Source organism: Trematomus bernacchii, unplaced genomic scaffold (assembly GCF_902827165.1).
Source record: "Trematomus bernacchii unplaced genomic scaffold, fTreBer1.1, whole genome shotgun sequence".
Classification (NCBI taxonomy): Eukaryota; Metazoa; Chordata; class Actinopteri; order Perciformes; family Nototheniidae; genus Trematomus; species Trematomus bernacchii.
Genome location: NW_022987564.1, coordinates 704532 through 719374, shown reverse-complemented (window position 1 = coordinate 719374; position 14843 = coordinate 704532). Strand labels below are relative to the sequence as shown.

Sequence of the window (14843 nt, the reverse complement as noted above, 5' to 3'; positions counted from 1 at the left end):
AAACTGACTTAAAGCCTGCAGATTGTCCATAAAGAGTTCAACCGTGTGTAAACATCCTTCTTCTTGGCAAAGGACTTATGACCAAAGATACATACAATAAATGAGAGAGGAGAGGAGAGGAGAGGACAAGGAGAGAGGGGTGATAACAGGAAGGACAATAAGGAAAGAAGAGATGAGAAAAAAGGAATCAGGATAGGAGGGGGGAAAAAGGAAGGAAATTATGCGATGATATAGAGAGAAGGAGATTAGGAGATAGGGAGAGGAGAAGGGATAGGAGGAGGGGATAGGAGAGGAGGAGAGGGGAGACAGTAAGTAGAGACAAAGGAATGATAAGAAAGGAAGGAGATGAAAAAGGAGAGAGGATATGAGGAGAGAAAGGAAACAAGTAGAGAAGAGAGGAAAGAGCAAGTAGAGGAAAGGAGAACAAGGAAACAGAAAAGGAGAGAGGAGAGGAAAGGAAATGAAGTAGATGAGAAAGAAGAATATGAAAAGGAAGGAAAGAGAAGTACAAGTAAGGATTAAAGAAGGTAAGTAGAGAGGCAAAGAAAGGGAAGGAAAGAAGAGAGAAAGTAGAGAAGGTCCTTCTCCCTTGTTGCTGGCGGCGTTAGAAACCCCTGAGTCAGCAGCTCTGATGCTAACTACACCTGAGTATTGACAGCAGACACAATTAGCCTAAATGACAACGATTATCCACAAAGAGCTGCGGTAAATTAAACAAGCTAAAAAAAACACACAAGCAGGAACAATTCTTCCCATGAGCGCCGTCCGCCTGCAGGGAAGTCTCCATGAGCGGGAAATCATTAGCATTAGCACGTAATAAATGAACGGATAGGCCTCTGCCAGAGATAAACAGGAAGTCAGCCCCAGAGGTGGGACGTACGCATATATATATATATATATAAAAAAGGCAAGGTCTCCTGTCAATGCGATTTAAAGACAAGCCCCCCCCAGCCAATAGGATTGAAAGGGGGGTCGAGGGGAAGTGATAATGGCATTTCACAATGACAGAAGGGCACTAACAGGTGACTTTGGGCACGAAGGGAGATAAATATTTATACATTCAGACAGGAGACAGGCAGCTCCGACTCACGGGGGCAAACTGTGTGTGTGAGGGTGTGTGTGTGTGTGTGTGTGTGTGTGTGTGTGTGTGTGTGTGTGTGTGTGTGTGTGTGTGTGTGTGTGTGTGTGTGTGTGAGGGTGTGAACTGTTAGTCCACTGGCAGCGAGAAGAAGAAGACGGAGGAGGAAGGACAGGCTGTAGCTGACAGGCATGGTGGAGATGTTGAGCGGGAATTCAACATGACAGAGGGGCGATAGGGAGGCGGTAGAACTAACCTCTAATGTGTGTGTGTGTGTGTGTGTGTGTGTGTGTGTGTGTGTGTGTGTGTGTGTGTTGTGTGTGTGTGTGTGTGTGTGTGTGTGTGTGTGTGTGTGTGTGTGTGTGGGGGTGGGTAGATAAGGAGGTGGTAATGCCGTGCTGTTCGTGTAAATTAAGCTGGTGGATGTGTGGTTTGTAGCTTTTTAAATGCCGGACATGTGATGACCTGTGCTCGCTGTCTTCTCTGAAGGAAAGGTTGATATAAATGGCATTTTGTCACCGCAAGTCTCCACGTGTTACACCATGACATAATGTACGGCAGCCCAGAGATAAAAGAAGCATCAATGATACAAATATTGAATTATTATTTCAAAATCACGAGTGAGACTTATATTTGGAGTTGGGTTCTCATTCTGATAAGATGGTTAGTCATTATTTTTTAGATATCAAGTCACCAATTTTGAGATACTTGAGATATTATTTTAGGATAATAAATCGTCATTTTTGTATACTAGGTCATTGTTTATAAAACCAAGTCCTTAATTTGAGATACTAAGTTAATAATGAGAAATAATAAGTAATCATCAACAGCAGTGGTAGTTGTAGTTCGCTAGCCCTATCGGAGTAATGTGTAACTGGTAATAATTCAAATCCAGTTGAGAGATAGTTTTAAAGGGCTAACTTACAAATAAAAAAATATAGAAACTAATAACATCACCATGTGTGTGACCTCCAGCCTCTGTTCTTACCCAGGCGGAGTTGGACTGGTTGAGCTGGTTGAGCATCACCACCGAGGTGCAGCCGTAGTCGTACAGCAGCCTCCAGAAGTCGGTGGTGGTGCCGGGGAGGGGGTGCGGCGTCACCACGAAGGCGGCCGGTCGCAGGAAACTGTCGGCCAGCGCTGCGTTGATGTAGTTGCTGCCCTCGCCCTCCGCGGTCACCAGGAAGGCCAGAGATCGGTCCGGCGGCAGGACGTCCATACTGCGGTTCTTCTCTCGGTTCCTCGGCATCAGAGAGATGCTGCACTCCTCCACGTCCAGGTGGGGGGTCACAGAGTTCAGAGTCTGAGGAGGAGGAGGGGAGATCATTAAGAAGGGTTCAGTTTCAAGGCTTTTATTGTCATGTGTACATAGCTCAGGGTTCATACACTTTTTCACCAATGATTTTCAATGACTTTTCCATGACCTTTACCTAATTTTCCATGACCAAAAACATTACTCTTTCTCAGCGGTACCACTGAAAATAGTTTATTTGAACATGAAACAGGAAAATAAGGTCTGCATATGAAACATGTTGTGCCTATCTAAAACAAATCCAATAGTAGGCTTACTAGCTTCTACACGCTAAAGCAACTAAAATCTCTCACCAGCAAAATACCTCGTCAGTTAAATGCCATTTTACGTTTCATTACTATACGATACAGTATTTATTATCATTATAGTATTACTATTTCGGCGATTAGATAAAATATAAATGATATTTGATGCAACTTTAGTTACATTTCCATAACTTTTCCAGGGCCTGGAATTAGCATTTTGAATTTCCATGACTTTTCCAGGTTTTTAATGACCGTAAGAACCCTGATAGCTACAGTTTAGTTATGACAATGAAAATCTTAGGTCACAGGCTCCTCCGACAGTGCAACACAACAAAACAGTTAAAATAGTACAGGTAAATAAAATAGAATAGAATAGAATAGAAACATGTGGACATGTGGTGCAGGAATGAGTGCGTAACCTGAAATGAGAGTTAGGGTTTTAGCACTATGGTTAGATCATTTGGAGGTTAATGGTTTTTTGAACGTGTTTTTGGTTCTTATCCTGAAATATGGTCTGTGGTTAACTAAAGCTGAAGAGTGTCGGTCATAAAACCTAATTTCCCTCAGGATAAATAAGGACTTAGGGGACATCTATCCGAAGAACAAGTACATGTACTAAAAGGTAGAGACATTGCCTTTCATTTTGAGTTATATTGGACATTTTATTTATTTATTAATTAAAATATTGTTATTATATATTTTTAAATATGTTTTATTAATATTTTCCTAAAAAGTTGTTTTTCGCTTGCATTATTATTATAAGCAGAAATATTATTTAAATTATTATTCTATCTTTCCATTTTATTTGTATTTATTTATTTTTAATTTTCCTTTTCCTTTGTATGTTTGAACGATGTGGATATAGCTGTGAAATAGGATAACTTTAGGCAAAGGTGTGACTCCTTTTTAGGCTGCAGAAACTCAAAAAAACGGAAAGTTGATGGCGTGTTTAAAACTTTGATTCTAGATGGAGAGATAAAATAAACGGCTGAGAAAAGAGACATTGATAAGAGGAGACAGACGCAGCGGAACAGAAATGGGATCAAACAGAGATGGACAGAGAAGATGAAAATACTGTCAATGCATGATGAGCACCACTATCTCCAAATCATCTCTGAGACACTTTAAAAACACATTAATTATCAGACAAGATCCCCTCAAGGCTTATTGGATGAAAACACGTTCAGCCAAATCTCATACATTATGAATAAGCACATTATGAAGCAATGGGAATTGAAATGAACTGATAATCTAAAGCTTCATTTTGTGAATGGCTCCTGTTGGTTTCAATAAATACGTTTCATATATTGCATCGAGACTACACTTTGCAATTATAAGAGGCTGTCTTTGTGAGGGAGGGTAATTGTCCTGTGGGTGGAAAGAAACATTTTAATTACTCTGGCAAAAAGTCAACCAATCAATGACATGATTATAACTGGCTGTAACCTGGGGAAACATTACATACTGTATCATGATAGGGGAGGTGGGGGAGGGTAACCATAAGGTCTTACTGGACTTAAAGGGGCCCTGTTATTCTCATGTTCAGGTGTATATCAGTATGTAGTGTCTCTACTTTAAAGAGTCCTCTCCTGCTGATGTTCAGGTGTATATCAGTATGTAGTGTCTCTACTTTAAAGAGTCCTCTCCTGCTGATGTTCAGGTGTATATCAGTATGTAGTGTCTCTACTTTAAAGAGTCCTCTCCTGCTGATGTTCAGGTGTATATCAGTATGTAGTGTCTCTACTTTAAAGAGTCCTCTCCTGCTGATGTTCAGGTGTATATCAGTATGTAGTGTCTCTACTTTGCATGATGTTCAGGTGTATATCAGTATGTAGTGTCTCTACTTTAAAGAGTCCTCTCCTGCTGATGTTCAGGTGTATATCAGTATGTAGTGTCTCTACTTTAAAGAGTCCTCTCCTGCTGATGTTCAGGTGTATATCAGTATGTAGTGTCTCTACTTTAAAGAGTCCTCTCCTGCTGATGTTCAGGTGTATATCAGTATTGTAGTGTCTCTACTGGGACCATGTCTCCCATGCTTTAATGTTCAAAAGCTCTTTATTTTTCTCATACTGCCTGTGCTGCAGCACCTCTTTTCACCCTCTGTCTGAAACCAGACCCCAGTCTGCTCTGATTGGTTAACTGGCCGGCTCTGTTGTGATTGGTCAACCGCTTAGAGATGTCCCGCCCCCTTAGCCTATCACGTACAATGTGTTGGAGCGCTAGCCAATAGAAGCAGCCAGTGTTACATAGTGATGTCACTATGTTCTTTTGAATTTGAGCCTTTCCAGACCATTTACATGCACTTAAAACTATAGAACACAATACAGGAAAGGGAAACCCCTCAAAAAGCAGAAAATGGCCTCTTTAAGATTAGAGTTCTTGGTTATAGAATATGTGTGATAAAGCAAAAGTCATCACTTAGACACGATTTAAAATATAAATAGTGTGTGTGTGTGTGTGTGTGTGTGTGTGTGTGTGTGTGTGTGTGTGTGTGTGTGTGTGTGTGTGTGTGTGTGTGTGTGTGTGTGTGTGTGTGTGTACCTGGAACTCCTCTCTGATGGGCGAGGTGTTGCTCTGTGTGTCGACCTTCAGCATCTCCTTGTAGGTCAGAGCGAACTCGATCACGGGGATGGCCGTCTCTCCGCAGAGACACGCCTCCAGGATGGCGTCATGGATGAACACGTACTGCTCCTGAGAGACAACGCGCAGGGAAAAACATGCACACATTTACCCACAAGCCTTTGCTGCACTTATGAGCCTCCTAACCATTAATTGCCCACTTGTGAAGCACAATGCAGAATTTAATTACTGCTGTTGAATGTTGACTAATAGTCATAAGTGTCAAACGTTCTCAAAATCTCCATGCCCACTCGCAGGCATTGTCCACCATTTCTATAAATGGGGTAAAAAGTGGTGAAAACACACATCAGAGGAGCAGAAACACTGCCCACACACACTCGTTAAATCCCGTCACGAGCGCTGCAATTAACGAGGAAATTTGTTATGACATCCAACCAAACAAAAGATCAAAGAGGCGAGCGTGCATTCAAATTACCAGCCGTAAAACTGTCCAACTTATTTATCATTTTTAATGTGTTTTGTAATTGCTGAAATATTTATTCAACGGGTGGACAAGCTTCAGCTGAAAAGGTAAAATAAATATCATTGTTTTGGTATTTACTGCTCTGTCTCCACTGCCACACTTTACGAGAGGACGATTTACTGAAATGTTCTCAAACTTTAAATAATTAATGGATTTTTCTGAGTTGTTTATTTGAAAATTGGACACACTTTGAGTAGAATAACAAACATAAAAACACAATTAGCTTTTGCCAAGTTAGTGGAAAATAATATATTACACTTAACAGCTTTCAAAACCTCCAATATTTACCCTCCAATGTGTGTGGCTTGTAGACAAGAATAAGTATGGGAACCCTTTGGACTTTCCTGGTGTTAAGGTGAATTGAGCTTTAAATCTGATGTTCAAGCTTGGAAATATGGTAAAAGCTGATTAAGCAACAATGGGGATGTACTTCCGCCCTGACCTGGAGGGGATTTGGGTTGAAAAATGTAAAACTCAACCGGTTTTCTTAAACAGAAACACATTAAACATTTGTGTAATCATTACCATATGTTCTGGCAGTGCCCTGTGCTCCTGAACTACTGTAAACAAGTCAAGTCCTTGATGATTCCATTTAACGTTGAGACACTTTACCTGGGCCTGAGACGAGACACCATCAAGGGATTTGCCAACAAATATATGTTTAATATCTTAAAGGTCCCCTATTATACTATTTTTCATCAATATATTATAGGTCTCAGATATATACAAAACATGTCTCTGAAGTGTTTGGCTCCAAACACCAAACAGATCATTGCAGCATCCCATAATCCCCTCTGTTTCAGCCCTGTTTCCAAAGTGCTGATTCTCTGTCTGTTACTTTAGATGAAAATAAGGAGCCACTCCCCACGCCCCTCTGAGAGAGGTTTGGTTAAAAATAACACAATGGTGCTCGAGGAGGAGATTCAGGTGATAAGGTGGGGAGGGTACCTTGGTTGCTGATTGGCTAATGGTTACACAAGCCAAAAAATCGTTATGACATCATAAAGCGGCCAAAATCTGATCAGCTCATTTTCAGACAGGTTTTTTTATATAAATGGATCAGGATAAAAAGTGAGAGAATCTTTTTTCCTGAAACGTTCAGAATCTCTTTACACAGAGGGGACCACATGTTGATGTAGACAAGACGTGAAAAATATGATTTTGCATAATAGGTGACCTTTAAGTAAAAAAGCCCTGACTATGAAATGGATGACAACACTCACCTCGGTCTGGATCATGTTGATGCGTCGGGAGCAGAGGGTCTTCACACAGTTGTAGATGTCCACCACCCCCTCACACTCGGCCATATCCAGCATGACGTCCAGAACGATGTAGCAACCGGTCCGACCCGCCCCCATGCTGTGAGGAGGAAGATCAACACAACACACAAGCATCAGTATACAGAGGAAATACAAAAAAGAAATGGTGAAGAGAAAGCAAAGAAAGAAAATGAATACTGTGACCATTATGTTCTGGCATTGTAAGAAGTCTAGTTTAAAGTGAACAACCTTTGAGTTTTAAAATGCTCTACTGTATGTGCTGTGTGGCAGTTTGTGAATGACTTCCCTAGGTAAATACAACATATTCACGTAACATGTGTTGTAATGTGCATGTCATATATTGTAGTGCAGTGTGCAGATTTTAACTTTAAAAAAAAATGTATTACACATTTTACTTCCTCTTTTCATATTTATATATTTTTAATTTTTCACATTTTATTTGCATATTCTTACTTTAATTACTTGTGTTTATTTCAAGTTTTTTTTCTTTTATTAGAAAATTAAATAATTGTATATAAATATCTTTATTTTATTAATATTTGTATTGGTCATTTGTATTTTATTTGATCATTTTATTATATGATCTAACTTTAACTTTTAATGTTTAAAAAAATATTGTTATTATATATTGGTCATACTTACTTTCACTTCTTGTTGTATATATACATATTTTTATTCCATTTTATATTATATTTGATTAAACATTACGTTGCTCTTTTTTTAACCTTTCATTTATTTATTTTTTAAATTGGAGCATCTGTCACAAAACCCTGGGATAATTACAGTTTTAAAGGTCCCATGTCATGCTTTTCCGGTTATTACCCGTCCCCTTGTGTGTTATGTAGTTTTTAATGCATGTAAACGGTCTGCAGAGTCACAAACCCTCAAAGTACACCCTGTAGCGAGTAAAACTCTAACACAGAAAAGACCTGTCTATGCTGCCCCAGAACGCCTCGTTGGAGATTTCTCTTTTTCTTCCTGGGTATGGTGACGTAACGTAACGTAACGTCCGCGGAGCCGTTACGTTAATTCCTCACAAACACACACTCAATCTTTTCTCAGCTGCAGCTCCGCCGATTTCTCAGCCTGAGACGGCAGGACGCGGCGAGGCTGTGAGTCTGTGTGTGAGCAGTGCACACACACAAACTCCCAGCCAGGCTGCGTGTGTGTGTGTGTGCTCAGGCTGATTTCGGAATGGTTTCGGGCTGGGTTTCGCTGTGTCTCGCAGGCGGCCACTTGGCTCACAGGGAGGGGGGGGGCAGGAGCTCCACATACTATCCAGAGATGCTGTATGAGAAACCAATGTGAGTTTGGAAAATTGCACGATATAAATCTATTCTAGTATACCTCAACAATGGAATTATGATCAGTAGAATAGGCCATGACATGGGACCTTTAAGAATCAGAATCTGAAAGCTTTGTTGCTTTAAACACATCTGATTCAAACACTGGTTCTTTACCTCATCTTTCATCAGTATTTCCTTCCTATATTACTCTGAACATAATAAACTAAACCTCCTGCAGAGCACGGATGCACTGAAACAAGCCCATCATTTATGAGAGTCAAACAGCTGGCGAACAGTTGGTTGATTTTAAATAAAAACAACATCTCTACACAGTGATTACTGACGACCTCAGCGACCCTGTGATGTTTCATATCCTTCATTCTTCACCTTTAACGCACATACATTACAGGTGTTGGTATTCAGCGATATAATAACATGTCGGGTTGACCTGGTAACGCATCGTGTACAATGCAATCAGGTTATGAAAGGTAGAATAAACAAAAGAGGCAGCTTTGCTTGTACAGCAGATGGATTTAATTGGAGTTAAGCTTGTGGTAAAAGCACATAAAGCTATATCTAAATATGAATTGCTCTGGGGTTAAAAGGGAGTCTACCAATCAGGATTCAGCGATTTGACCTCATGCAGTTAATAATTACAAAGTGTCCTTGGACAAGATTCTTAATGTCAGTAGCTTTGGATAAAAGCGTCAACTCAATGACATGTACATTTAAAAATACTCCACTGTAGGTATTTATTTTATATTCTGTAATCGTACTCTGTGTTGTATATAGTTTACTTATTCATGCATTTATTTGCACATTGGTAACTTGCAACATTCTCTTGCACTATTTTTATTGTTTTTGTCTTATAGCCTCGGACTTTTAATGTTATTGCCAAAACTACGCTGTAGCCACTGTGGATATGACAATAAAGCCTTTGAGTCTGGAAACCTTTAAAAGAGTTCTATTCATAGCCCAAGTACGGCAGAGGATAAGGGCCAAAACGTGATCTCAAACTTAAAGTCTGAATTCTGAGAAAAGATTCAGAATATAGAGAAAAAAGTAATAATTCTGACTATGATCTCAGAATTCCAAGAAAACAATTGTAATCTGAGAAAAAGTCAGAATTAATACAAATTTAAAAAAAAATCACGTTTGGTCAGATCTCAAAAATCGTTCCGCATGTGGCCCTAATCCTCTTCTGTAATGGCACATTTCCACTGCAGCGCGTAGCACGGTTTAAGCGTGCCGTGCCAAACCCGGCCCGTTTTTTGTTGCGTTTCCACTAGGGGTAGTTCCGGCTAACGGGTACCTTTTCACAGTTTTTCTGGCCCTTCCAAAATCGTGGTTCTTTCCGGGCCAACAACCGGGCTGAATATGCTAAACTAGTGAGAGAATCGCTGGCAAGGGGAGCTACAACTACAACACAATGAACATATTTTACCGTGATTTAATTGTAATACACGTTTCAAAATGATGCCGAAGTAACAACATACTGATACCGGTTAGTAAAAACCATGAATTAATGCTTTGACAAGACGGCAGGCGGAATGCCTTTTAAAATGTGTGTTTTCTGAATGGAGATCGGCTAAGCTAACGTTGTATATGCTTTTGTCTAGTTTCTGAACAGATATGAGGAGCTGTGAGCTCTGAGTGCTAACAGCTAACGGCTGATGTTTGGTTTTGTGGTTCGCATTGAAGATGACGTCACGGCTCCGCCTACACTGCGTTACTATAGTTACTGCCCCAGTTCCTAAACTGTAATGGAAAACGCAGCATAAAGTGAGCCTGGCCTACCAAGGCCTAACTATACCGTACTAAGCCGTGCGAGGCCCTGCAGTGGAAATGCGCCATAAGTAAAGCGTACTTAACGGCACATTTTCCAATAAAACTGGTGAGAAATAAAGGACATTTTATGAAAAACTATGGGCAGAGTGAACAAACAAATTCAATAAATAGGCTTCTGGACCTTATTTAGAAATATTGTGATCCTTTTATTCTTTATTTGTATGTCTTTTGAGGGTTTCAGGTGGAGTTGTAGTGACTGGTGTTATTTTTGCTTTTTCGAAAAAAATGTGTGTCATAAAACCTTCCCTTCAACCAGGCACATTTTGTTTACTTTATGTCACTTTTCTACCACATTTCTCAGTGAGCTCTAATGCAAAGACTTGCGATGCAGATAACTCATTCACAGGTGGAAGGAAACGTCCCCGAGAATTTAAAATCCTTCACAGAAGAGGCAGACATTTTCCTTGATAGTCAAAAACCCAACCTCCGCCTACGCCTTTGTGGATTTCTCGCTGGTTATGTGTGAACATCCTGTCGTAAAGTGTTATTTCACTTTTTAGGTTTCTGTGTTTGTCACTTTCCTCCTACACAGCACCGAGGAGCTGAGAGTTATTTTAGGAAATGTAAAAAAATAAACACAAACTGGAGAGGAAACAAACAGAGAGAAATAAATGTGTTGAACATTAGAAATATATCACTGAAGAGACGGAGAGCCCCTGAGGCTGGAAATACTGTCTATATTAGGTGTTATTTATTAGCCACGAAAAGTAAGTAAAAGATAGAGATTGTGAGATACTTGTACTTCACCTGAGTATTTGCCATCAGCCAATGTTTTACATTTTACTCCATTACATTTATTTATCCAGCAGCAGTATATAAAGTCATTAAAATTAGCTCCACCTACGTACCAGCTGTGATGAACACACTGACGCATCAATAGTCCAGTAAATTAATATGCATTATTCTGAAATGGGCCATTAAGCATAAAGAGTACTTTTGATGTCGGTACTTTTACTATATTTTGATGCAATATCACTTTTTCTTAATTAAGATTCAGTTATTTTCAGGAGTTTTAAAAAAAAAGGAGAATTTCTAGATTTCCTTAAAGGACCCCTATTAAACTTTTTTTTAAAGCAATATTTACAAGTCTCAGATATATATATAAAACATGTCTCTGAAGTGTTTGGCTCCAAACACCAAACAGATCATTGCAGCATCCCATAATCCCCTCTGTTTCAGCCCTGTTTCAAAAGTGCTGATTCTCTGTCTGTTACTTTAGATGAAAATAAGGAGCCCCTCCCCACGCCCCTCTGAGAGATATTTGGTTAAAAAGAACACAATGGTGCTCTAGGAGGAGATTCAGGTGATAAGGTGGGGGGGGGGGGTTACCTTGGTTGGTGATTGGCTAATGGTTACACAAGCCAAAACATCGTTATGACATCATAAAGTGGCCAAAATCTGATCAGCTCATTTTCAGACAGGTTTTTATATAAATGGATCAGGACAAAAAGAGAGAGAATCTTTGTTCCTGAAACTTTCAGAGTCTCTTTACACAGAGGGGACACATGTTGATGTAGAAAAGACATGGACAAGTGGAGTTTGAATAATAGGTGACCTCTATTCATATCTTACACTGTGTAACTTGTATTCATGTATTTTTTCTTTTAAAGTTTATTTTATTATCTTTGCCTTTTAATGCCATTTTCTTAATTTCTTTCATTTTTGTAAAGCACTTTGAATGTACTATATAAATAAACTTGCCTTGCCTCTAATGTTAGATATGAGTACTTCTTCTTCTCTTGTTTTCAGTGTGTGTAGCGTTGTTACCTGCAGTGCACCACCACCGGCCCCCCGTCAGGAGGGGTCGAGGCTTTCACGCGGCGCAGGAAGGCCAGCAGGCCGGTGGCGTGATACGGGACGCCGTGCTCCGGCCACGACGTGAAGTGGAACTGACACACCTCGTGTTTGGCCGGGTATCCTCTCTGCAAGACACACAAGCACATGTGAGGAGATGCTTTTATTTTGAATAACAAATGTATTTCTATGGAGACCGAGCCTTCTGCTCCGCTGCTCCGAGACTGTGGAATGCGCTCCCAAACCAGCTGAGGACACCACAGACTGTGGATGCTTTTAAGGCCTAAAAACGCATATTTTTAGAATAGTCTTTTACTAGATTCTTAAAACCCCCACTTGTTGCCATGCCAGCGTAAATGTCAGTGCTTTTATTCTGTTGTTTTATTTGTTTTTGTTGTTTTGTTTCAACCATTTTATTCTGTAGCACTTTCAGTTTTGTTTACTCAAATGAAAAGTGCGCTTATAAATAAAATTGATTATTATTAAAAAAAATTGAGCAAAAAAATATATGTTAATAATTTAGTTTTTGGGAGAAGGGCTTAAATCAGTGTAAACTTCTTCCCACCCCTTTTCGGATGTGTAATTAGGAAGATTATTTGTTTATATATAATTTGTAAGTCAGTAATATTTTTGTTTATCAATTTTCATTATTATTATAATTATTTTGTATTATTGTTTTACACATTCGAAATAAATCAAATCAAGAATTTCTTTACCGTGTCGCAAAAAACGGCGATTGAGCGAAGTTTTGTCAACATCAATTTGGCCGTGGTCCAAGTTTTCTGATTGAAATGAATCGTGATTTAAAATGCGTTCTGATAAATGTACTGTTTTATTATAATGATCAGTGTTTTGACTTGTCTCTATTTAAAGTGTTAGTGTTGATGGTTGTGTGTACTTTCTCAGAGACTACAGATGGAAATTAGCAAAGAGCTCAAATTGGCATAAATATTTTGTTCTGTTTTGAGCATGTAGTTTTTGATGCCTCTTATTTAATAAACACTAAAAAGGAATACAATTTTGAAGATATATGAAAAGCACATTATATTCTACCTTATTGAATACCTTATTAAATCATATTTATAATAACATTTTCGTTTTGTAAAATATTAGATATGTTTCCCTTTTTGTACCTCAGACAGTTATTCCACTAGTTTTGACTTTAAGTTCCATTATGTTAAAAGTGTATTCAATGTTTTGAATGCAACATGTAGTAACTTAAGATGCAAAATAAATCCAGTATTTCACTTTTAAATGTAGGGGATTAGAAGTATTAGGTAGCATGAAATGGAAACCTCAAGTAAAGTACCTCAAAATGGTTCTTAAGTACTGTACTGTATAGGCGCTTTCACACCAAGTACTTTGCCGTACTTAGTTCATCAGACCTCTTTAGTTCTGATCTATCAGATCGCGTTCACACCGGAATAAGTCACTGAGGGTGGATTAGGCAAATGAAGCCGCTGACGTCACTTCTTCTTCTTCTGCTTTGGGTTTACTGGCAGGCCGCAAACAACTTCACGGTGTATACTGCCACCCGAAGTCCCCGGCCGGAAGTCCCCGGAGTTGGGGACTGGCTTCAGTCGAAGCTGCTGGGACTCCCAGCAGCTTCTACTGAAGCCTTCCGAGTAAATCTCCAGAACGCCGACACCTCCTCATCTCCACCGCTCCCATGTTTTCTTTTGTGTTGCCATAAATTAGTCTCTCTGCGTTTGTGCGCTGGGCTAATGCTAATGCTAATAATGCTAATGCGAGGAAAATAAAATGGCGGCTTCACAAAACTTTTTGGGAGTTTTACGGGGCGTGGTTTGCACCGGATTTTTTTTGGTGTGAACGCACATTTTCGGAACTATATCGGAACTATACTGGGAAAAGTACTCCGGTGTGAAAGCGCATTATGTATCTAGTCATTTCCACAACTGATTATAATATAATAATGTTTTATGATGAAGTATTCTGAAATTGGCTCAAAACAAAGTGTATAGTATAAGTATAATAATAATAATAGTGTTCCTCACCCTCTCCATGGCGAAGGTGCGCACCGTGTACTCGGCCAGCGTCTCGGTCTTCAGCAGCGTGATCTTAATGTCTCCGTACAGCTCCGTGTCGTCCGGCCAGTACTTACAGCACTTCATCTGAAACACAACCAAGAGTTCAGACACACACACACACTGCTTCACACACACCATGAAGACACACTGCTAAGCTCTCATCCTGTGTGACCTTTTCTTAATATTTACCAAAGTTTTCCAATCATTTCCACCGTCAGATTTGACACCAAAAGAGACACCGAGGTAAGATAAGCGTTCTATCCTCTCTGTCTGTTAAAATACAGACAAACCTTCACTTTTAGGTTTAAAAGTTAATGGATATTTGATATTTCAGTGTCTTTTCAGTACTGCTTCAGGCTGTGGACTCATTTTAAGATCTAAAAATGTATATTTTTCGGACCTACAAAGCCTGGGAAGAGTCTTTAGGAAGAATAACATCACTTATTTTCTTTACCCTATGACTTTTTGATTTATTTACCTCCATTATTATTATTATTATTATACATTTTCTTTGTTAAACATTGATTTTTATTTTATTTTTTTCTATTTTCACAAGTTGACATATTATTTTTTGCCATTTATTAATGTTGTTTTATTTTATTCTTTTTGTATTATCATTATTAACTGTATTCATAGTTTTAATGTATCTTGAAATATTAGTAAACTAGAATGTGTTTTCAATAAAAGGTTTAAAAATAAAAATACTCTTCTTTCTAAGTATTAAATACCCACTAAAAAATAAAACTGACGAGTCAAAAAAAGTACGTACTCTCATAAAACACAGTATACAGGTGGAGTGTGTATATTAAACCCTGTAATTCATATTTTAAGCATTTCTGTGGCACCTTA

General features: G+C 39.0%; 1 protein-coding gene across 1 annotated transcript in view; it reads right to left on the bottom strand.

The window, feature by feature from the left end:
- Window positions 1-14843, bottom strand: part of ptprua (protein tyrosine phosphatase receptor type Ua) — a 246712-nt gene that overhangs the window by 9076 nt on the left and 222793 nt on the right. Inside the window, exons 23-27 of the mRNA XM_034125463.1 lie at window positions 13962-14078; window positions 11920-12074; window positions 6962-7097; window positions 5177-5326; window positions 2067-2381 (exon numbers count right to left, since the gene is read on the bottom strand). Of these exons, the coding sequence (XP_033981354.1) occupies window positions 2067-2381; window positions 5177-5326; window positions 6962-7097; window positions 11920-12074; window positions 13962-14078 (873 nt within the window). The remainder of the gene's footprint in view (window positions 1-2066; window positions 2382-5176; window positions 5327-6961; window positions 7098-11919; window positions 12075-13961; window positions 14079-14843) is intronic.